Source organism: Salvelinus namaycush, chromosome 12, assembly GCF_016432855.1.
Source record: "Salvelinus namaycush isolate Seneca chromosome 12, SaNama_1.0, whole genome shotgun sequence".
Classification (NCBI taxonomy): domain Eukaryota; kingdom Metazoa; phylum Chordata; class Actinopteri; order Salmoniformes; family Salmonidae; genus Salvelinus; species Salvelinus namaycush.
The window spans coordinates 159,756-184,827 of NC_052318.1; the positions used below are offsets into that span (position 1 = coordinate 159,756).

General features: G+C 40.5%; 1 protein-coding gene across 1 annotated transcript; it reads right to left on the bottom strand.

Annotated features, from left to right (window-relative positions):
• Positions 1-10,423: 10,423 nt before the first annotated feature.
• On the bottom strand, positions 10,424-24,308 carry tmigd1 (transmembrane and immunoglobulin domain containing 1). Its single transcript, XM_039004927.1, has 6 exons — positions 24,175-24,308; positions 12,635-12,720; positions 11,833-12,105; positions 11,222-11,506; positions 10,759-10,871; positions 10,424-10,435 (listed from the first exon to the last, which is right to left on the bottom strand). Exons 1-6 carry the CDS (start codon positions 24,306-24,308, stop codon positions 10,424-10,426), a joined length of 903 nt encoding a protein of 300 aa, XP_038860855.1.
• Between the last annotated feature and the right edge of the window lie 764 nt (positions 24,309-25,072).

Sequence of the window (25,072 nt, forward strand, 5' to 3'; positions counted from 1 at the left end):
ATCATCAGTTACTGTTACTGGGATCATCAGTTACTGTTAATGGGATCATCAGTTACTGGGATCATCAGTTACTGTTACTGGGATCATCAGTTACTGTTACTGGGATCATCAGTTACTGTTACTGGGATCATCAGTTACTGTTACTGGGATACATCAGTTACCGTTACTGGGATCATCAGTTACTGGGATCATCAGTTACTGTTACTGGGATCATCAGTTACTGTTACTGGGATCGTCAGTTACTGGGATCATCAGTTACTGTTACTGGGATCGTCAGTTACTGTTACTGGGATCATCAGTTACTGTTACTGGGATCATCAGTTACTGTAACTGGGATCATCAGTTACTGGGATCATCAGTTACTGGGATCATCAGTTACTGGGATCATCAGTTACTGGGATCATCAGTTACTGTTACTGGGATCATCAGTTACTGGGATCATCAGTTACTGTTACTGGGATCATCAGTTACTGTTACTGGGATCATCAGTTACTGGGATCATCAGTTACTGGGATCATCAGTTACTGTTACTGGGATCATCAGTTACTGTTACTGGGATCATCAGTTACTGGGATCATCAGTTACTGTTACTGGGATCATCAGTTACTGTTACTGGGATCATCAGTTACTGTTACTGGGATCATCAGTTACTGTTACTGGGATCATCAGTTACCGTTACTGGGATCATCAGTTACTGGGATCATCAGTTACTGTTACTGGGATCATCAGTTACTGTTACTGGGATCATCAGTTACTGTTACTGGGATCATCAGTTACTGGGATCATCAGTTACTGTTACTGGGATCATCAGTTACTGTTACTGGGATCATCAGTTACTGTTACTGGGATCATCAGTTACTGTTACTGGGATCATCAGTTACTGTTACTGGGATCGTCAGTTACTGTTACTGGGATCATCAGTTACTGGGATCGTCAGTTACTGTTACTGGGATCATCAGTTACTGGGATCGTCAGTTACTGTTACTGGGATCATCAGTTACTGGGATCATCAGTTACTGTTACTGGGATCATCAGTTACTGTTACTGGGATCATCAGTTACCGTTACTGGGATACATCAGTTACTGTTACTGGGATCATCAGTTACTGGGATCATCAGTTACTGTTACTGGGATCATCAGTTACTGTTACTGGGATCATCAGTTACTGGGATCATCAGTTACTGTTACTGGGATACATCAGTTACTGTTACTGGGATCATCAGTTACTGGGATCATCAGTTACTGGGATCATCAGTTACTGGGATCATCAGTTACTGTTACTGGGATCATCAGTTACTGGGATCATCAGTTACTGTTACTGGGATACATCAGTTACTGTTACTGGGATCATCAGTTACTGGGATCATCAGTTACTGGGATCATCAGTTACTGTTACTGGGATCATCAGTTACTGTTACTGGGATCATCAGTTACTGTTACTGGGATCATCAGTTACTGTTACTGGGATCGTCAGTTACTGTTACTGGGATCATCAGTTACTGTTACTGGGATCGTCAGTTACTGTTACTGGGATCATCAGTTACTGGGATCGTCAGTTACTGTTACTGGGATCATCAGTTACTGGGATCGTCCGTTACTGTTACTGGGATCATCAGTTACTGGGATCATCAGTTACTGGGATCATCAGTTACTGGGATCATCAGTTACTGGGATCGTCAGTTACTGTTACTGGGATCATCAGTTACTGGGATCATCAGTTACTGTTACTGGGATCATCAGTTACTGTTACTGGGATCATCAGTTACTGTTACTGGGATCATCAGTTACTGGGATCATCAGTTACTGTTACTGGGATCATCAGTTACTGGGATCATCAGTTACTGTTACTGGGATCATCAGTTACTGTTACTGGGATCATCAGTTACTGTTACTGGGATCGTCAGTTACTGTTACTGGGATCATCAGTTACTGGGATCATCAGTTACTGTTACTGGGATCATCAGTTACTGTTACTGGGATCATCAGTTACTGGGATCATCAGTTACTGGGATCATCAGTTACTGGGATCATCAGTTACTGTTACTGGGATCATCAGTTACTGTTACTGGGATCATCAGTTACTGTTACTGGGATCATCAGTTACTGTTACTGGGATCATCAGTTACTGGGATCGTCAGTTACTGGGATCATCAGTTACTGTTACTGGGATCATCAAGTCGGAAATTTACATACACCTTAGCCAAATACATTTAAACTCAGTTTTTCACAATTCCTGACAATTAATCTTAGTAAATATGCCCTGTCTTAGGGCAGTTAGGATCACCACTTAATTTTAAGATTGTGAAATGTCAGAATAATAGTAGAGAGAGTGATTTATTTCAGCTTTTATTTATTTCATCACATTCCCAGTGGGTCAGAAGTTTACATACACTTAATTAGTATTTGGTAGCATTGCCTTTAAATTGTTAAACTTGGGTCAAACATTTCAGGTAGCCTTCCAAAAGCTTCCCACAATAAGTTGGGTTCATTTTGGCCCATTCCTCCTGACAGAGCTGGTGTAACTGAGTCAGGTTTGTAGGCCACCTTGCTCGCACAAGCTTTTTCAGTTCTGTCCACAAATTTTCTATATGATTGAGGTCAGGGCTTTGTGATGGCCACTCCAATACCTTGACTTTGTTGTCCTTAAGCCATTTTGCCACAACTTTGGAAATATGCTTGGGGTCATTGTTAGTCGAGGTAATTGAGGTCATATGTACATGTAGGTAGGGGTAAAGTGACTGTTCATAGATAATAAACAGTGAGTAGCAGCAGCGTTAAAAAAGGATCAATGCAAATTGTCCAGGTAGCCATTTGATTAGCTGTTCAGCAGTCTTATGGCTTGGGGGTAGAAGCTGTTAAGAAGTCTTTTGGACCAAGACTTGGTGCTCCGGTACCGCCCTGTGCGGTAGCAGGAAACCTCTGTAGAGCCTTGCGGTCGGAGGCTGAGCAGTTGCCATGACAGGTGGTGATGCAACCCATCGGGATGCTCTTGATGGTACAGCTGTAGAACTGTAGAAATTTTTGAGGATCTGAGGACCCATGCCAAATCTTTTCAGTCTCCGGAGGGGGAATAGGCGTTGTCGTACCCTCTTCACGACTGTCTTGGTGTGTTTAGACCGTGATAGTTTGTTGGTGATGTGGACACCAAGGAACTTGAAGCTGTCAACCTGCTCCACTATTGTCCCGTCGATGAAAATGCGGGCGTGCTCGGCCCTCCTTTTCCTGTAGTCCACAAACATCTACTTTGTCATAATAACACTGAGGGAGAGATTGTTGTCCTGGTAACACACTGCCAGGTCTCTGACCTCCTCCCTGTAGGCTGTCTAATTGTTGTCAGTGATCAGGCCTACCACCGTTGTGTCATCTGTAAACTTAATGATGGTGTTGGAGTCTTGCCTGGCCGTGCAGTCATGAGTGAACATGGAGTACAGGAGGGGACTAAGCACTCACCTCTTCAGGGGCCTTAGTGTTGAGGATCAGCGTGGCGATGTGTTGTTGCCTACACTTACCACCTGGGGGCGGCCCGTCAGAAAGTCCAGGATCCAGTTGCAGAGGGAGGTGTTTAGTCCCAGGGTACTTAGAGAAGTGATGAGCTTTGTGGGCACTATGGTGTTGAACGCTGAGCTGTAGTCAATGAACAGCATTCTTACGTAGGGGTTATTTTTGTCCAGGTTGGAAAGGGCAGTGTGGAGTGCGATTGAGAATGCGTCATTTTTGGATCAGTTGGAGTGGGTCTAGGGGTTCCGGGATGATGGTGTGAGCCATGACCAGCCTTTCAAAGCACTTCAGTGATTCTGGACATGAGTGCTAAAGGGCGGTAATCATTTAGGCAGGTTGCCTTCGTGTTCTTGGGCACAGGGACTATGGTGGTCTGCTTGAAATATGTTGGTACTACAGACTCAGCCAGGGAGAGGTTGAAAACATCAGTGAAGACACTTGCCAGTTGTTCAGCGCATGCTCGGAGTACACGTCCTGGTAATCCGTCTGGCCCTGCGGCCTTGTGAATGTTGACCTGTTTAAAGGTCTTAACTGACATCGGCTACAAAGAGGGTGATCACACAGTCGTCCGGAACAGCTGGTGCTCTCATGCATCTTCAGTGTCGCTTGCCTCAAAGCGAGCATAGAAGTAATTTAGCGTGTATCCCCCATATCACGTTTCAGGAGAAGACCCAGATGCAGACAGTGTCGAATTAACAAAAGTTTATGACTAAAAACAGGGGCAGGCAAAACAACAGGTCAAGGGCAGGCAGAGGTCAGTTATCCAGGGTGGTGTGACAAGGTACAGAACGGAAGGCAGGCTCAACTAGAAAACAGGAACTAGAAAACGACAGGAGGGGAAACCACTGGTAGGTTTGACGAACAAAACGAACTGGCAACAGGCAAACAGATAACATGCGTATAAATACACAGGGGATAATGGGGCAGATGGGAGACACCTGGAGGGGGGTGGAGACAAGCACAAAGACAGGTGAAACAGATCAGGATGTGACATATAACATTCATTTGGTTGCTAGAATTTTGTTTAATAATTGTATGTTGAAAAACGTCTGGGTCCTTAAATGAAACTTTTTATTAATCACAATTTTCTTTAACCATTTATGTTCTTTAATGTCTGACAGACAAGTTCCTTACTTTCTCCCCCTTCTACTTGCCTCTTCCATTTTTGCAGTAATGCTGCAATTTGTTGGTAGTAATTTTGTTTAGAGCAGACATTTCCATATACTTTTGTTAGCTGCATGTGTGACATAACTCTAACAGTCCTATTTATTATATAATTTACAATTATTTATCTTTATCGATTTATGCTATTTCAGTTTAACCATAATATTTGTTGTAAAATTTGTTCTGTCTTTTCTGGTGGATTAAACTGAAATTGCAACCAACTTTCTATGGCTCGTTTTTAAAAATACTACTAAACTATAGTACATGGAATTGTTTTAAGAAGTTCATACCAAGGATCATTTTCCTATTTGATTTTGAATTTTAAGACACCTTAAACTATACAAAAAAAGTTGTATTATTATTAGAGATATGTCTTTGTGCTGACCTGTTGCACCCTCGACAACTACTGTGATTATTATTATTTGACCCTGCTGGTCATTTATGAACATTTGAACATCTTGGCCATGTTCTGTTATAATCTCCACCCGGCACAGCCAGAAGAGGACTGGCCACCCCTCATAGCCTGGTTCCTCTCTAGGTTTCTTCCTAGGTTTTGGCCTTTCTAGGGAGTTTTTCCTTAGCCACCGTGCTTCTACACCTGCATTGCTTGCTGTTTGGGGTTTTAGGTGTCGCGTCTGCTCCCGCTCTTCCCTCCTCTGGCGCTTGAGGGCGCCAGGCTGCCCTGCATCACTCACTCCTATCATCCATTACGCACACCTGCCTTCCCTCGTCACGCGCATCAGCGATATTGGACTCACCTGGACTCAGTTTATTTCCTCCCATATATTTGTCAGTTCCCTGCTCTGATCCCTGCTGCTGCACTACTTGTTTTTTGTCTGTGTTACCTGTTTGCTGACGCTGTTCCTGTCTCGTTCCATGTCCGTTTCCTGTCTCGTTCCATGTCCGTTTCCTGTCTCGTTCCATGTCCGTTTCCTGTCTCGTTCCATGTCCGTTTCCTGTCTCGTTCCATGTCCGTTTCCTGTGTCGTTCCATGTCCGTTTCCTGTCTCGTTCCATGTCCGTTTCCTGTCTCGTTCCATGTCCGTTTCCTGTCTCGTTCCATGTCCGTTTCCTGTCTCGTTCCATGTCCGTTTCCTGTGTCGTTCCATGTCCGTTCCTTATTAAATGTTTGACTCTCCGAACCTGCTTTGTCTCTCCAGCGTCATCCCATTTGACACTTTGCATACGGACTACAGTAACATTATAGCAGTATAGTATTAATAGTAGTATTAGTATAGTAGTAGTAGAAGTAAATTAAATGTTTGACTCCCCGAACCTGCTTCGTCTCTCCAGCATCATCCCATGTGACAAGGGAGGAGGAAGACAGCGTGAAGGCACACAGCAAACACACTTTCCCACACTTTTATTACCCTAGGGTCCAGTGGACCAGAACACCACAGTGGACCAGAACACCACATTAATGTGTAGGGGGGTCCAGTGGACCAGAACACCACAGTGGACCAGAACACCACATATGTAATATGAATGTGTAGGGGGGTCCAGTGGACCAGAACACCACATTAATGTGTAGGGGGGTCCAGTGGACCAGAACACCACAGTGGACCAGAACACCACATATGTAATATTAATGTGTAGGGGGGGTCCAGTGGACCAGAACACCACATATGTAATATTAATGTGTAGGGGGGGTCCAGTGGACCAGAACACCACATATGTAATATTAATGTGTAGGGGTGGTCCAGTGGACCAGAACACCACATATGTAATATTAATGTGTAGGGGGGGTCCAGTGGACCAGAACACCACATTAATGTGTAGGGGGGTCCAGTGGACCAGAACACCACATATGTAATATGAATGTGTAGGGGGTCCAGTGGACCAGAACACCACATATGTAATATTAATGTGTAGGGGGGTCCAGTGGACCAGAACACCACATATGTAATATTAATGTGTAGGGGGGTCCAGTGGACCAGAACACCACATATGTAATATTAATGTGTAGGGGGGGTCCAGTGGACCAGAACACCACATTAATGTGTAGGGGGGTCCAGTGGACCAGAACACCACATATGTAATATTAATGTGTAGGGGGGGTCCAGTGGACCAGAACACCACATTAATGTGTAGGGGGGTCCAGTGGACCAGAACACCACATATGTAATATTAATGTGTAGGGGGGTCCAGTGGACCAGAACACCACATATGTAATATTAATGTGTAGGGGAGGTCCAGTGGACCAGAACACCACATATGTAATATTAATGTGTAGGGTGGTCCAGTGGACCAGAACACCACATATGTAATATTAATGTGTAGGGGGGTCCAGTGGACCAGAACACCACATATGTAATATTAATGTGTAGGGTGGTCCAGTGGACCAGAACACCACATATGTAATATTAATGTGTAGGGGGGTCCAGTGGACCAGAACACCACATATGTAATATTAATGTGTAGGGGAGTAAACAGTGTGCACTCAATGAAAATGTGTTCTTTTACATGTACTTCACAGAAAACGAGCCAAGGCCAATGAGTCTCAGGTTGAAAAAAGAATTAACTGTATCATTTTTCTTTTAGTAAACATTCAAAATGGGTCCCACCGACCCAAACACCACACAAGGGTTAAGAAGCAACGAAATTCCACAAATTAACTTTAACAAGGCACACCTGTTAATTGAAATGCATTCCGGGTGACTACTTCATCAAGCTGGTTGAGAGAATGCCAAGACTGTGCAAAGCTGTCATCAAGTCAAAGGGTGGCTACTTTGAAGAATCTCAAATATATTTTGATTTGTTTAACACTGTTTTGGTTACTACATGATTCCATATGTGTTATTTCATAGTTTTGATGTCTTCACTATTATTCTACAATGTAGAAAATAGTAAAAATAAAGAAAAACCCTTGAATGAGTAGGTGTGTCCAAACTGTTGACTGGTTCTGTATGTTTAGTGTTTAGAATGTTTCTTTCTCGTTGACAAACAAAATTACAATTAAACCCATTTTAATCCCACTTTGTAACACAACACAATGTGTAAAAAGTCAAGGGGAAGACTTTCTGAAGGCATTGTAATTTAAACCGTGTGATTGTTTTGGAATAAAACGTTCAATATATTTTCTTTAACATCCTCTGCATTGTGTACTTATTGAAAAGACCGCCTGAAATTTCAGCCTGTTTTGGTGGGATAGAGTTTTGACCTGCCTGGTGACATCACCATGAGGTATAATAGTTAATAGACCAATAAGAAAGACAGTTCCAAACCTCTAAGCCAATAAGAACTAGTTTTCGGGTTTCCCCCTCCCCACTCACACCATTCACAGATAGTCCTAGCTAAATTCCTTCTTGAGAAATATTTTTTTTTGTTGCTAAAATGCATTTTCTTCCCTTTTTTAATGGAAATCTATTACAGTATGCCGCTTCGTTGTTCTCCAGAAAGGATTAGATATTGATTTAAAAATGGCTGCTTGATGTTATATCTGCCTTCCAACTGTTTCCCCATAAATTAACCTAAAATATTTGATTATAAAATACAACAAGCCTCCCAGTACAACTGATAATACAATAGACCCTTCCAGGGCGTTATGGGTCACTTATCAGAGAAATTATGGTTTTAAATCGCGTGTCTGACGTCTCAGCAACCTACGTACATGTTGTGTCACGACTCCGACCGAGGCAGGCTCTCCTTCCCGTTCGGGTGGCGCTCGGCGGTCGTCGTCACCGGCCTATTAGCTGCCACTGATCCTTTTCTCCCCCTCCTTATGTGTTTATTGGTTACACCTGTTTTGTATTAGGTTTGTAATTAGTTGGGCTTATCAGTCAGCCGGCCCGCCCGTTTCTTTGTGCGGAATTGTTAGTTGGTAAGAGTGGTGTTTGTTTTCGATCTACATTGTTACTGGACTGTTTTCGTTCCCCCCCGTGTCTGGGGTTGTTTTATGAGAACACCCAGTGCATAGAAGGGTGGCCTAGTTTCTCAGTGTTCATTAAAGAACATTTGTTATTGCACCTGCTGTTTCCTGCGCTTGACTTCGCACTCCGACACCCAGTCCTTACATGTTGGAACCCAGCCGTTTATTATCAAACTAACAGATTTGACGTTGTTTTATGTGAACCCAATAAATGTGTTATTTTACAGAGTTCTCAACCAGCCACGTCCTTGATCCTGCAATAACCTTTTATATGAGAGGTGTGTGTGTGTGTGTGTGTGTGTGTGTGTGTGTGTGTGTGTGTGTGTGTGTGTGTGTGTGTGTGTGTGTGTGTGTGTGTGTGTGTGTGTGTGTGTGTGTGTGTGTGTGCGTGCGTGCGTGTGTGTGTGTGTGCACGTATGTCCCTGTCCCTTTGGCTCAGTGGCAGTAAATGTTTAACAGTATTTTAACGAGCAACCCCAAGACAAATGAAATGGTGACAAGAAGAACACTGCCTGTCTGACTCAGAGGTCACAGTTCAGCCTTGCTAGCCTGGAACACGGAGAAACCACACAATACAGTTCAGCCTTGCTAGCCTGGAACACAGAGAAACCTCACAATACAGTTCAGCCTTGCTAGCCTGGAACACAGAGAAACCACACAATACAGTTCAGCCTTGCTAGCCTGGAACACGGAGAAACCACACAATACTTCACCATAGATCAGCACCTAATTCACCACCTCAGTCATATCTACCCTGGAACAAATAACCCTGGATGCTGTACCCCAGTCATATCTACCCTGGTACAAATAACCCTGGATGCTGTACCCCAGTCCCATCTACCCTGGTACAAATAACCCTGGATGCTGTACCCCAGTCCTATCTACCCTGGTACAAAAAAAAACTGGATACAGAGCACCACTCTGGCCCCACCAGAGCACCACTCTAGCCCCACCAGAGCACCACTCTAGCCCCTACAGAGCACCACTCTAGCCCCTACAGAGCACCACTCTAGCCCCTACAGAGCACCACTCTAGCCACTATAGAGCATCACTCTAGCCCCTACAGAGCACCACTCTAGCCCCTACAGAGCACCACTCTGGACCCACCAGAGCACCACTCTAGTCACTACAGAGCACCACTCTAGCCACTACAGAGCACCACTCTAGCCACTACAGAGCACCACTCTAGACCCACCAGAGCACCACTCTGGCCACTACAGAGCACCACTCTGGCCCCTCCAGAGCACCACTCTAGCCCCTACAGAGCACCACTCTAGCCCCTCCAGAGCACCACTCTAGCCCCACCAGAGCACCACTCTAGCCCCTCCAGAGCACCACTCTAGCCACTACAGAGCACCACTCTAGCCACTACAGAGCACCACTCTAGCCCCTCCAGAGCACCACTCTAGCCCCTACAGAGCACCACTCTAGCCCCTCCAGAGCACCATTCTAGCCACTACAGAGCACCACTCTGGCCCCACCAGAGCACCACTCTAGCCCCTACAGAGCACCACTCTAGCCCCTCCAGAGCACCACTCTAGCCCCTACAGAGCACCACTCTAGCCCCTCCAGAGCACCACTCTAGCCCCTACAGAGCACCACTCTGGCCCCTCCACAACTATCCAAAGACAGCACATCAACAACACAGTATCATATCGAACAGACTGGGTTAAATATATGAATGAGATTCTCTTTAATTTGAAGTAGAAATACAATATTTTTATATCACAAATCCAATAGATTATATCAATGAAATCAGTCATACAGTACATCCCAACAGCTATTCATCAGGATAGAACCCCTCATGGTTTCCCTCTGTCCAATGGAGTGGATTCGTGGCCATATTCTCTGATCTTATTGGCTGTGGTCGGAGGTGTGGCGGGCTCAGATCCTCCTACTTGCAGCACTGTGAGGAAACAGGAAACAGAATCAGAGTGTCAGGAAGTGGGGTGTGAGGTTATCCTTGTCTCTGTGTGTTTGTGTTTTGGTCTTCTTGTCGGTACCAGATGTCCTCACAGGGATAGTAAACACAAGAACAATTTGGACATGTGACGACATTTCACCAGTCCCCATAAGGAAAAAGGTTATTTTATGTTTGGGTTAAGGTTACAGTTTGGGTTAGGGTTTGGCATTTGGGGTTAAGGTTAGGATTAGGTTTAGCGTTAGGGAAAATCGAATTTTGAATGTAAATCAATTGTTTGGTTCCCACAAGGACAGTAAAACAAACACCTGTGTGATCCACCTCCAGCGAGAGACGATGGCGAGCAATATGGTACAGCCTATCACCACCAGGCCTGCTACCATGGGAAAGATCAGGTCTGTCTGGAACTGAAGGGTCTTGTCTGGAGAGAGGAGAGGCAGATGGGAGGAGAGGAGAGGAGAGGAGAGGAGAGGAGAGGAGAGGAGAGGAGAGGAGAGGAGAGGAGAGGAGAGGAGAGGAGAGGAGAGGAGAGGAGAGGAGAGGAGAGGAGAGGAGAGGAGAGGAGAGGAGAGGCAGATGGGAGGAGAGGAGAGGAGAGGAGAGGAGAGGAGAGGAGAGGAGAGGAGAGGAGAGGAGAGGAGAGGAGAGGAGAGGAGAGGAGAGGAGAAAACATGATGAGAGGACATCAGGAGAGAAAGAAAGGAATTCAGGTCTGCGGTAAATGCAGAGAAGTAAGTGTGTTGCATTGTGGGAGCGTGTCTCTTCCCTGACCTGTGACAGTGACTTCAAAAGATTTGGTGCGATTTGGGTAAATGGGCGATGACGTCACACAGCTGTAGGGACCTTGGTGTACTGCCCTGTCCACCCGGCCCACCTTCAGACGAGACTTAACGCCGTCGTTGGACAGTAGGAAGCTGCCCTCTGATAGGTGGATGGGGTCTCCGTGCTGTTGCCATGACACCACGACGGGGGGATTGGCAAAGACGTCACATGACAATTCCAGCTCCCTAGTCTGCTCCACCGACACCTCCTCCTTCCCAGAGTGCAACGGGGCGTCTAGGGAGCACAGGTTAGAGGTCAGTGGCAACAACGGGTCAATGGTTAGAGTTTAAAATGCAGACGTCAAAAGGGAAGGGATGTGGCTCAGATAAAGTTATTAGCTATTGAGATAGTTGGACGGTGACCATGGAGAACTTTATGTGTGTGTGTGTGTGTGTGTGTGTGTGTGTGTGTGTGTGTGTGTGTGTGTGTGTGTGTGTGTGTGTGTGTGTGTGTGTGTGTGTGTGTGTGTGTGTGTGTGTGTGTGTGTGTGTGTGTGTGTGTGTGTGTGCTACTGTGTGTGTGTGTGTGTGTGAGTGAGTGTGTGAGAGAGAGAGACATACAGGTGACCTCCAGCTGGACTGAGGCGTTGACGCTGGCATTGTTCTTCATCTGGCAGGTAAAGATGGCGGCGTGGTCGAGGTGGGTTACGGGCGTGACACAGAGCCTGCTGCTGCCCCAGGTGTTGCCCGCTGCAATGCTGACCAGCTGACCGTTCCTCAGCCACACCAGCTCTTCCTCCTGGGGCTCAGACAGACAGGTCAGAGACACTGTCTTCTCCAGCTCTGTGTGGACAAAGCCTCCACTGACTTCTGGAACTGACTTCACCTCTAACCCTGGGGAGGGAGGGGAGAGAGGGGGAAGAGGGGGAGGGAGGGAGGGAGAGGGGGCGGGAGGGAGGGAAAGAGAAGGATGGACAGAGGGGAAGGGGGAGGGAGGGATGGAGGGGGGGGTCAGATGGAGGGAGAGATGGAGGGGGAGGGGGAGGTGAAGGGAGAGAGAGGGGCAGGTAGGGAGGGATAGATGGAGGGAAGAGGAGAGAGAGGGAGGGAGAGGGGAAGGGAGGGATGGAGGGACGAGGAGAGAGAGGGGGGAGGGAGAGGGGAAGGGAGGGATTGACGGAGGGAAGAGGAGAGAGAGGGAGGGAGAGCGGAAGGGAGGGATGGACGGAGGGAAGAGGAGAGAGAGGGGGGAGGGAGAGGGTTATGACTGAGGTGTAGAGTGTAGAGTCACCTGAGGCTGAGAGGTGAATGATAAAAGGGAAAGAAGAGAGTTTGGAGCGGTGAGAGGTGGAGAGGTGAGAGGTCAAGGGTCAGATGTTGAAAGGTCAGGGGTGAAAGATTAGAGGTCAGAGGTCAGTCTCACCTGAGATCTGTGTGGTAAAGTAGAGCACCAGCAAGAACACACTGGCTTTCACTGACATCATCATCTTACCCAGAAACCCACACCGCCTGGGGAGAGAGGACAGAACACAGTGGTCATTCTATCAGAGAGAAACTGTGGGCTGGGAGTTTACAGACACAGACGGACTCTGGGCAGGGACCACCACTTGTTAAAAGAGAATATAAACTGAATAGCTGGACGTTTAAACAGACACAGCCTGTATAGTACTACAGTACATCTGAATACTGTATAGCACTAGAGTACATCTGAATACTGTATAGTACAGTACATCTGAATACTGTATAGTACTGTACATCTGAATACTGTATAGTGCTACAGTACATTTGAATACTGTATAGTACAGTACATCTGAATACTGTATAGTACTACAGTACATCTAAATACTGTATAGTACTGTACATATGAATACTGTATAGTACTACAGTACATCTGAATACTGTATAGTACTACAGTACATCTGAATACTGTATAGTACTACAGTACATCTGAATACTGTATAGTACTGTACATCTGAATACTGTATAGTGCTACAGTACATTTGAATACTGTATAGTACAGTACATCTGAATACTGTATAGTACTACAGTACATCTAAATACTGTATAGTACTGTACATCTGAATACTGTATAGTACTGTACATCTGAATACTGTATAGTACTACAGTACATCTGAATACTGTATAGTACAGTACATCTGAATACTGTATAGTACTACAGTACATCTAAATACTGTATAGTACTGTACATATGAATACTGTATAGTACTACAGTACAACTGAATACTGTATAGTACTGTACATCTGAATACTGTATAGTACTACAGTACATCTGAATAATGTATAGTACTACAGTACATCTGAATACTGTATAGTACTACAGTACATCTGAATAATGTATAGTACTGTACATCTGAATAATGTATAGTACTGTACATCTGAATACAGTAAAGTACTACTGTACATCTGAATACTGTATAGTATTGTACATCTGAATACGGTATAGTGCAGTACATCTGAATACTGTATAGTACTACAGTACATCTGAATAATGTATAGTACTGTACATCTGAATACTGTATAGTACTACAGTACATCTGAATACTGTATAGTGCTACAGTACATATGAATACTGTATAGTACTGTACATCTGAATACTGTGTAGTACAACAGTACATCTGAATAATGTATAGTACTGTACATCTGAATACTGTATAGTACTGTATATCTGAATACTGTATAGTACTGTACATCTGAATACTGTACAGTACTGTACACCTGAATACTCTATAGTACTACAGTACATTTAAATACTGTGTTGTACTGTACATCTGAATACTGTATAGTACTGTACATCTGAATACAGCAAAGTACTACTGTACATCTGAATACTGAATAGTACTGTACATCTGAATACGGTATAGTGTAGTACATCTGAATACTGTATAGTACTACAGTACATCTGAATACTGTATAGTACTGTACATCTGAATACTGTATAGTACTGTACATCTGAATACTGTATAGTGCTACAGTACATCTGAATACTGTATAGTACTGTACGTCTGAATAATGTATAGTACTGTACATCTGAATACTGTGTAGTACTACAGTACATCTGAATAATGTATAGTGTTGTCCATCTGAATACTGTATAGTACTGTACATCTGAATACTGTATAGTACTGTACATCTGGATAATGTGTAGTACTACAGTACATCTGAATAATGTATAGTACTGTACATCTGAATACTGTATAGTACTACAGTACATCTGAATACTGTATAGTGCTACAGTACATCTGAATACTGTATAGTACTGTACATCTGAATACTGTGTAGTACTACAGTACATCTGAATAATGTATAGTACTGTACATCTGAACACTGTATAGTACTGTACATCTGAATACTGTATAGTACTGTACATCTGAATACTGTACAGTACTGTACATCTGAATACTCTATAGTACTACAGTACATCTAAATACGGTGTTGTACTGTACATCTGAATACTGTATAGTACTGTACATCTGAATACAGCAAAGTACTACTGTACATCTGAATACTGTATAGTACTGTACATCTGAATATGGTATAGTGTAGTACATCTGAATACTGTATAGTACTACAGTACATCTGAATACTGTATAGTACTGTACATCTGAATACTGTGTAGTACTGTACATCTGAATACTGTATAGTACTACAGTACATATGAATACTGTATAGTACTACAGTACATCTGAATAATGTATAGTACTACAGTACATCTGAATACTGTATAGTACTACAGTACATATGAATACTGTATAGTACTACAGTACATATGAATACTGTATAGTACTACAGTACATCTGTATACTGTATAGTACTACTCTACATCTGAATACTGTATAGTACTACTCTACATCTGTATACTGTATAGTACTGTACATTTGATTACTGTATAGTACTACAGTACATCTGAATACTGTATGGTACTACAGTATATCTGAATACTGTATTGTACTGTACATCTGAATACTGTATAGTACTGTGCATCTAAATACTGTATAGTACTACAGTACATCTGAATAATGTATAGTACTACAGTACATCTGAATACGGTATAGTACTGTACATCTGAATACTGTATAGTACTACAGTCCTACTGAATTCTGTATAGTACTACAGTCCTACTGAATAATGTATAGTACTGTACATCTGAATACTGTACAGTACTGTACATCTTAATACTCTATAGTGCTACAGTACATCTGAATACTGTATAGTACTGTACATCTGAATACTGTGTAGTACTACAGTACATCTGAATAATGTATAGTACTGTAGATCTGAAAAATGTATAGTACTACAGTACATCTAAATACTGTATAGTACTGTACATCTGAATACTGTATAGTACTACAGTACATCTAAATACTGTATAGTACTGTACATCTGAATACTGAATAGTAAAACTGTATATCTGAATACTGTATAGTACTACTGTACATTTGAATACAGTATAGTGCTGTACATCTGAAAACTGTATAGTACTGTACATCTGAATACTGTGTAGTACTACAGTACATCTGAATAATGTATAGTGTTGTCCATCTGAATACTGTATAGTACTGTACATCTGAATACTGTATAGTACTGTACATCTGGATAATGTGTAGTACTACAGTACATCTGAATAATGTATAGTACTGTACATCTGAATACTGTATAGTACTACTGTACATCTGAATACTGTATAGTACTACAGTACATCTGAATACTGTATAGTGCTACAGTACATCTGAATACTGTATAGTACTGTACATCTGAATACTGTGTAGTACTACAGTACATCTGAATAATGTATAGTACTGTACATCTGAACACTGTATAGTACTGTACATCTGAATACTGTATTGTACTGTACATCTGAATACTGTACAGTACTGTACATCTGAATACTGTATAGTACTACAGTACATCTAAATACGGTGTTGTACTGTACATCTGAATACTGTATAGTACTGTACATCTGAATACAGCAAAGTACTACTGTACATCTGAATACCGTATAGTACTGTACATCTGAATATGGTATAGTGTAGTACATCTGAATACTGTATAGTACTACAGTACATCTGAATACTGTATAGTACTGTACATCTGAATACTGTGTAGTACTGTACATCTGAATACTGTATAGTACTACAGTACATATGAATACTGTATAGTACTACAGTACATCTGAATAATGTATAGTACTACAGTACATCTGAATACTGTATAGTACTACAGTACATATGAATACTGTATAGTACTACAGTACATATGAATACTGTATAGTACTACAGTACATCTGTATACTGTATAGTACTGTACATTTGATTACTGTATAGTACTACAGTACATCTGAATACTGTATGGTACTACAGTATATCGGAATACTGTATAGTACTGTACATCTGAATACTGTATAGTACTGTGCATCTAAATACTGTATAGTACTACAGTACATCTAAATAATGTATAGTACTACAGTACATCTGAATACGGTATAGTACTGTACATCTGAATACTGTATAGTACTACAGTCCTACTGAATACTGTATAGTACTACAGTCCTACTGAATAATGTATAGTACTGTACATCTGAATACTGTACAGTACTGTACATCTTAATACTCTATAGTGCTACAGTACATCTGAATACTGTATAGTACTGTACATCTGAATACTGTGTAGTACTACAGTACATCTGAATAATGTATAGTACTGTAGATCTGAAAAATGTATAGTACTACAGTACATCTAAATACTGTATAGTACTGTACATCTGAATACTGTATAGTACTACAGTACATCTAAATACTGTATAGTACTGTACATCTGAATACTGAATAGTAAAACTGTATATCTGAATACTGTATAGTACTACTGTACATTTGAATACAGTATAGTGCTGTACATCTGAAAACTGTATAGTACTGTACATCTGAAAACTGTATTGTAATACTGTACACCTGAATACTGAATAGTAAAACTGTATATCTGAATACTGTATAGTACTACTGTACATCTGACTGCTGTATACTAAAACTGTACATTTGAAAACTGTATAGTACTACTGTACATCCGAATACTGTATAGTACTACTGTACATCTGAATACTGTATAGTAATACTGTACATCTGAATACTGTATAGTACTGTGCATCTGAATACTGTATAGTACTACTGTACATCTGAATACTGTATAGTACTGTACATCTGAATACTGTATAGTACTGTACATCTGAATACTGTATAGTAATACTGTACATCTGAATACTGTATAGTAATACTGTACATCTGAATACGGTATAGTACTGTACAGCTGAATACTGTATAGTACTACTGTACATCTGAATACTGTATAGTAATAATGTACATCTGAATACTGTATAGTACTGTACATCTGAATACTGTATAGTAATACTGTACATCTGAATACTGTATAGCACTGTACATCTGAATACTGTACAGTAATAATGTACATCTGAATACTGTATAGTACTGTACATCTGAATACTGTATAGTACTACTGTACATCTGAATACTGTGTAGTACAACAGTACATCTGAATAATGTATAGTACTGTACATCTGAATACTGTATAGTACTGTATATCTGAATACTGTATAGTACTGTACATCTGAATACTGTACAGTACTGTACACCTGAATACTCTATAGTACTACAGTACATTTAAATACTGTGTTGTACTGTACATCTGAATACTGTATAGTACTGTACATCTGAATACAGCAAAGTACTACTGTACATCTGAATACTGAATAGTACTGTACATCTGAATACGGTATAGTGTAGTACATCTGAATACTGTATAGTACTACAGTACATCTGAATACTGTATAGTACTGTACATCTGAATACTGTATAGTACTGTACATCTGAATACTGTATAGTGCTACAGTACATCTGAATACTGTATAGTACTGTACGTCTGAATAATGTATAGTACTGTACATCTGAATACTGTGTAGTACTACAGTACATCTGAATAATGTATAGTGTTGTCCATCTGAATACTGTATAGTACTGTACATCTGAATACTGTATAGTACTGTACATCTGGATAATGTGTAGTACTACAGTACATCTGAATAATGTATAGTACTGTACATCTGAATACTGTATAGTACTACAGTACATCTGAATACTGTATAGTGCTACAGTACATCTGAATACTGTATAGTACTGTACATCTGAATACTGTGTAGTACTACAGTACATCTGAATAATGTATAGTACTGTACATCTGAACACTGTATAGTACTGTACATCTGAATACTGTATAGTACTGTACATCTGAATACTGTACAGTACTGTACATCTGAATACTCTATAGTACTACAGTACATCTAAATACGGTGTTGTACTGTACATCTGAATACTGTATAGTACTGTACATCTGAATACAGCAAAGTACTACTGTACATCTGAATACTGTATAGTACTGTACATCTGAATATGGTATAGTGTAGTACATCTGAATACTGTATAGTACTACAGTACATCTGAATACTGTATAGTACTGTACATCTGAATACTGTGTAGTACTGTACATCTGAATACTGTATAGTACTACAGTACATATGAATACTGTATAGTACTACAGTACATCTGAATAATGTATAGTACTACAGTACATCTGAATACTGTATAGTACTACAGTACATATGAATACTGTATAGTACTACAGTACATATGAATACTGTATAGTACTACAGTACATCTGTATACTGTATAGTACTACTCTACATCTGAATACTGTATAGTACTACTCTACATCTGTATACTGTATAGTACTGTACATTTGATTACTGTATAGTACTACAGTACATCTGAATACTGTATGGTACTACAGTATATCTGAATACTGTATTGTACTGTACATCTGAATACTGTATAGTACTGTGCATCTAAATACTGTATAGTACTACAGTACATCTGAATAATGTATAGTACTACAGTACATCTGAATACGGTATAGTACTGTACATCTGAATACTGTATAGTACTACAGTCCTACTGAATTCTGTATAGTACTACAGTCCTACTGAATAATGTATAGTACTGTACATCTGAATACTGTACAGTACTGTACATCTTAATACTCTATAGTGCTACAGTACATCTGAATACTGTATAGTACTGTACATCTGAATACTGTGTAGTACTACAGTACATCTGAATAATGTATAGTACTGTAGATCTGAAAAATGTATAGTACTACAGTACATCTAAATACTGTATAGTACTGTACATCTGAATACTGTATAGTACTACAGTACATCTAAATACTGTATAGTACTGTACATCTGAATACTGAATAGTAAAACTGTATATCTGAATACTGTATAGTACTACTGTACATTTGAATACAGTATAGTGCTGTACATCTGAAAACTGTATAGTACTGTACATCTGAATACTGTGTAGTACTACAGTACATCTGAATAATGTATAGTGTTGTCCATCTGAATACTGTATAGTACTGTACATCTGAATACTGTATAGTACTGTACATCTGGATAATGTGTAGTACTACAGTACATCTGAATAATGTATAGTACTGTACATCTGAATACTGTATAGTACTACTGTACATCTGAATACTGTATAGTACTACAGTACATCTGAATACTGTATAGTGCTACAGTACATCTGAATACTGTATAGTACTGTACATCTGAATACTGTGTAGTACTACAGTACATCTGAATAATGTATAGTACTGTACATCTGAACACTGTATAGTACTGTACATCTGAATACTGTATTGTACTGTACATCTGAATACTGTACAGTACTGTACATCTGAATACTGTATAGTACTACAGTACATCTAAATACGGTGTTGTACTGTACATCTGAATACTGTATAGTACTGTACATCTGAATACAGCAAAGTACTACTGTACATCTGAATACCGTATAGTACTGTACATCTGAATATGGTATAGTGTAGTACATCTGAATACTGTATAGTACTACAGTACATCTGAATACTGTATAGTACTGTACATCTGAATACTGTATAGTACTACAGTACATATGAATACTGTATAGTACTACAGTACATCTGAATAATGTATAGTACTACAGTACATCTGAATACTGTATAGTACTACAGTACATATGAATACTGTATAGTACTACAGTACATATGAATACTGTATAGTACTACAGTACATCTGTATACTGTATAGTACTGTACATTTGATTACTGTATAGTACTACAGTACATCTGAATACTGTATGGTACTACAGTATATCGGAATACTGTATAGTACTGTACATCTGAATACTGTATAGTACTGTGCATCTAAATACTGTATAGTACTACAGTACATCTAAATAATGTATAGTACTACAGTACATCTGAATACGGTATAGTACTGTACATCTGAATACTGTATAGTACTACAGTCCTACTGAATACTGTATAGTACTACAGTCCTACTGAATAATGTATAGTACTGTACATCTGAATACTGTACAGTACTGTACATCTTAATACTCTATAGTGCTACAGTACATCTGAATACTGTATAGTACTGTACATCTGAATACTGTGTAGTACTACAGTACATCTGAATAATGTATAGTACTGTAGATCTGAAAAATGTATAGTACTACAGTACATCTAAATACTGTATAGTACTGTACATCTGAATACTGTATAGTACTACAGTACATCTAAATACTGTATAGTACTGTACATCTGAATACTGAATAGTAAAACTGTATATCTGAATACTGTATAGTACTACTGTACATTTGAATACAGTATAGTGCTGTACATCTGAAAACTGTATAGTACTGTACATCTGAAAACTGTATTGTAATACTGTACACCTGAATACTGAATAGTAAAACTGTATATCTGAATACTGTATAGTACTACTGTACATCTGACTGCTGTATACTAAAACTGTACATTTGAAAACTGTATAGTACTACTGTACATCCGAATACTGTATAGTACTACTGTACATCTGAATACTGTATAGTAATACTGTACATCTGAATACTGTATAGTACTGTGCATCTGAATACTGTATAGTACTACTGTACATCTGAATACTGTATAGTACTGTACATCTGAATACTGTATAGTACTGTACATCTGAATACTGTATAGTAATACTGTACATCTGAATACTGTATAGTAATACTGTACATCTGAATACGGTATAGTACTGTACAGCTGAATACTGTATAGTACTACTGTACATCTGAATACTGTATAGTAATAATGTACATCTGAATACTGTATAGTACTGTACATCTGAATACTGTATAGTAATACTGTACATCTGAATACTGTATAGCACTGTACATCTGAATACTGTACAGTAATAATGTACATCTGAATACTGTATAGTACTGTACATCTGAATACTGTATAGTACTACTGTACATCTGAATACTGTATAGTAATACTGTACATCTGAATACTGCATAGTAATACTGTACATCTGAATACTGTATAGTACTGTACATCTGAATACTGTATAGTAATACTGTACATCTGAATACTGTATAGTAATACAGTACATCTGAATACTGTATAGTAATACTGTACATCTGAATACTGTATAGTAATACTGTACATCTGAATACTGTATAGTACTACTGTACATCTGTATGGTACTGTACATCTGAATACTGTATAGTACTCAACATTTGAATACTGTATTGTAATGCTGTACATCTGATTACTGTTTAGCAGCATTGTAGGAGTAGGGATTTTGTAGGCTGTTGGTTACTGATTACAGTTGAATCTCACATAGACAGGTCCGCCTTACCTCGTTAAAATGTATTAAACTACGTCAGTCAGTTCATTTAAGAACAAATTCTTATTTACAATGACGGCCTACCCCAGCCAAACCCGGACGATGCTGGGTCAATTGAGCGCCGCCCTATGGGACTACCAATCTACTCTGGACAGTAAACGTTGTCTTTATGTCCTGGATTAAATGATGTATTTCAATGTAACTAATTACTCAGGAGGCAGTAGTAAGGATGGAGAAACTAATGGCAGGTTTCAGAAAGAGGTCGTATATACAGAGATAACTATTCCGCCCTGAGACAGTAGAAGAAGGAAATATCAATCTGGAGAGGAATACTCACAGAAAGTCACAGAATTTCAAAGGTTATCTAATGTTGCCTTGTTAGTCTTGTGTTAGTTTCCTGTAGGTTGTGTCTAGAGTGGTGTATCTAGTTTGTAGGTCTGACTGATCCCTATAAAGACTTTATATCAAGGAATTTATAGCCTTTACCAGAATTACTCACTTTCTCTCTCTCTCTCTCTCTCTCTCTCTCTCTCTCTCTCTCTCTCTCTCTCTCTCTCTCTCTGTCTCTGTCTGTCTGTCTCTCTCTCTCTCTCTCTCTCTCTCTCTCTCTCTCTCTCTCTCTCTCTCTCTCTCTCTCTCTCTCTCTCTCTCTGTCTGTCTGTCTCTCTCTCTCTCTGTCTCTCTCTCTCTCTCTCTCTCTCTGTCTCTCTCTCTCTCTCTCTCTGTCTCTCTCTCTCTCTCCTTCTCTCTCTCTCTCTCTCTCTCTCTCTCTCTCTCTCTTCCTGTCTCTCTCTCGCTCTCTCACACTCACTTTATTGGCATTGGACACATCCCACTGGGCAGGCACTGGTTGAAGCAATATTGTTCCCACGTCATTTCGTTTTCGGCAGCTATATATAAAAATATTAAATAAAAAAAAGTGATATGAAAAATTAATGTGTCTGTTTTTGTCTTATGTTTGATGATTGACAGTGAGTTTATAGTGTTGTTTTCTGTTGGTGGTGAGGATACAGGAAGTTGTTTTCTGTTGGTGGTGAGGATACAGGAAGTTGTTTTCTGTTGGTGGTGAGGATACAGGAAGTTGTTTTCTGTTGGTGGTGAGGATACAGGAAGTTGTTTTCTGTTGGTGGTGAGGATACAGGAAGTTGTTTTCTGTTGGTGGTGAGGATACAGGAAGTTGTTTTCTGTTGGTGGTGAGGATACAGGAAGTTGTTTTCTGTTGGTGGTGAGGATACAGGAAGTTGTTTTCTGTTGGTGGTGAGGATACAGGAAGTTGTTTTCTGTTGGTGGTGAGGATACAGGAAGTTGTTTTCTGTTGGTGGTGAGGATACAGGATATATTTGTTGTTTTAAGAGGGAATGTGTTAAAGGCTTTTGGTTTTTCTTTTTATGTTTTGAGGTTGGACTTTTAGGGAGTATGGCATTTTAGAACGCAGGGTGCACAGATTGGTGTCACCTCGTCAGTCAGTACAGTGGGGCAAAAAAGTATTTAGTCAGCCACCAATTGTGCAAGTTCTCCCACTTAAAAAGATGAGAGAGGCCTGTAATTTTGATCATAGGTACACTTCAACTATGACAGACAAAATGAGGAAAAAGAAATCCAGAAAATCACATTGTAGGATTTTTTATGAATTTATTTGCAAATTATGGTGGAAAATAAGTATTTGGTTAGACTTTACCGTGAAATGCTTACTTACAAGCCCTTAACCAACAGTGCGGTTCAAGAAGAGCTAAGAAAATATTTACCAAATAAACTAAAGTAAAAAATACTAAAAAGTAATACAATAACATAACAATAACGAGGCTTTATACAAGGGGTACCGGTACCGAGTCAGTGTGCGGTGGTACAGGTTAGAGGTCATTTGTACATGTAGTTTGGGGGTAGAAGCTGTTAAGGAGCCTTATTGGTCCTAGACTTGGCGCTCCGGTACCGATTGCCGTGCGGTAGCAAAGAAAACAGTCTATGACTTGGTTGACTGGAGTCTCTGACAATTTTATGGGCTTTCCTCTGACACCGCCTGGTATGGATGGCAGGAAGCTTGGCCCCAGTGATGTACTGGGCCGTTAGTGGGGGCCTGTTCAGCTCGCCTTTTCCTGTAGTCCACGAACAGCTCCTTTGTCTTGCTCACATTGAGGGAGAGGTTGTTGTCCTGGCACCACACTGCCAGTTCTCTGACCTGCTCCCTATGTGCTGACTCATCGTTGTCGTTGATCAGGCCTACTGTTGGGTCGCCAGCAAACTCAATAATGGTGTTGGAGTCGTGTTTGGACACGCATTCGTGGGTGAACATGGAGTACAGGAGGGGACTAAGTCCACACCCCTGGGAACCAACTCAGGCCACCATAAACCTACAAACCCCCAGACCATACAAAATCCCCATAGATAAACAAAAACCCTAGACAAGACAAAAAACCTAGACAATACAAAAACTAAACAAACCACCCTTGTCACACCCTGACCTAACCAAAAAATAAAGAAAACAAATATAACTAAAGTCAGGGCGTGACACCATTAAAGAACACCCTCTGTGTTCTGTTAGACAAGTAACTCTTTATCCACAATATAGCAGGGGGTGTAAAGCCATAACACAATATAGCAGGGGGTGTAAAGCCACAACACAATATAGCAGGGGGTGTAAAGCCATAACACAATATAGCAGGGGGTGTAAAGCCATAACACAATATAGCAGGGGGCGTAAAGCCATAACACAATATAGCAGGGGGCGTAAAGCCATAACACAATATAGCAGGGGGCGTAAAGCCATAACACAATATAGCAGGGGGTGTAAAGCCATAACACGTACATTTTTCCAGCAGCAGACTATGATCGATAATGTCAAAAGCTGCACTGTTAGTGTGATTTATATGTTCATATGAATTATTAGAATATTCCACCCTGAAAGCCATATGATTGTATGAAATTGATTAGAATCATGATGAAATTGATTGAAAGCATAGGATTATTCTAGTGATGTGTGTGGTTTTAGACAGTTGAATTATATATCCGTGAGTGTAGCTTTTAGTCAGAATTAGAGCATAATCTGTGTTTTAGTAT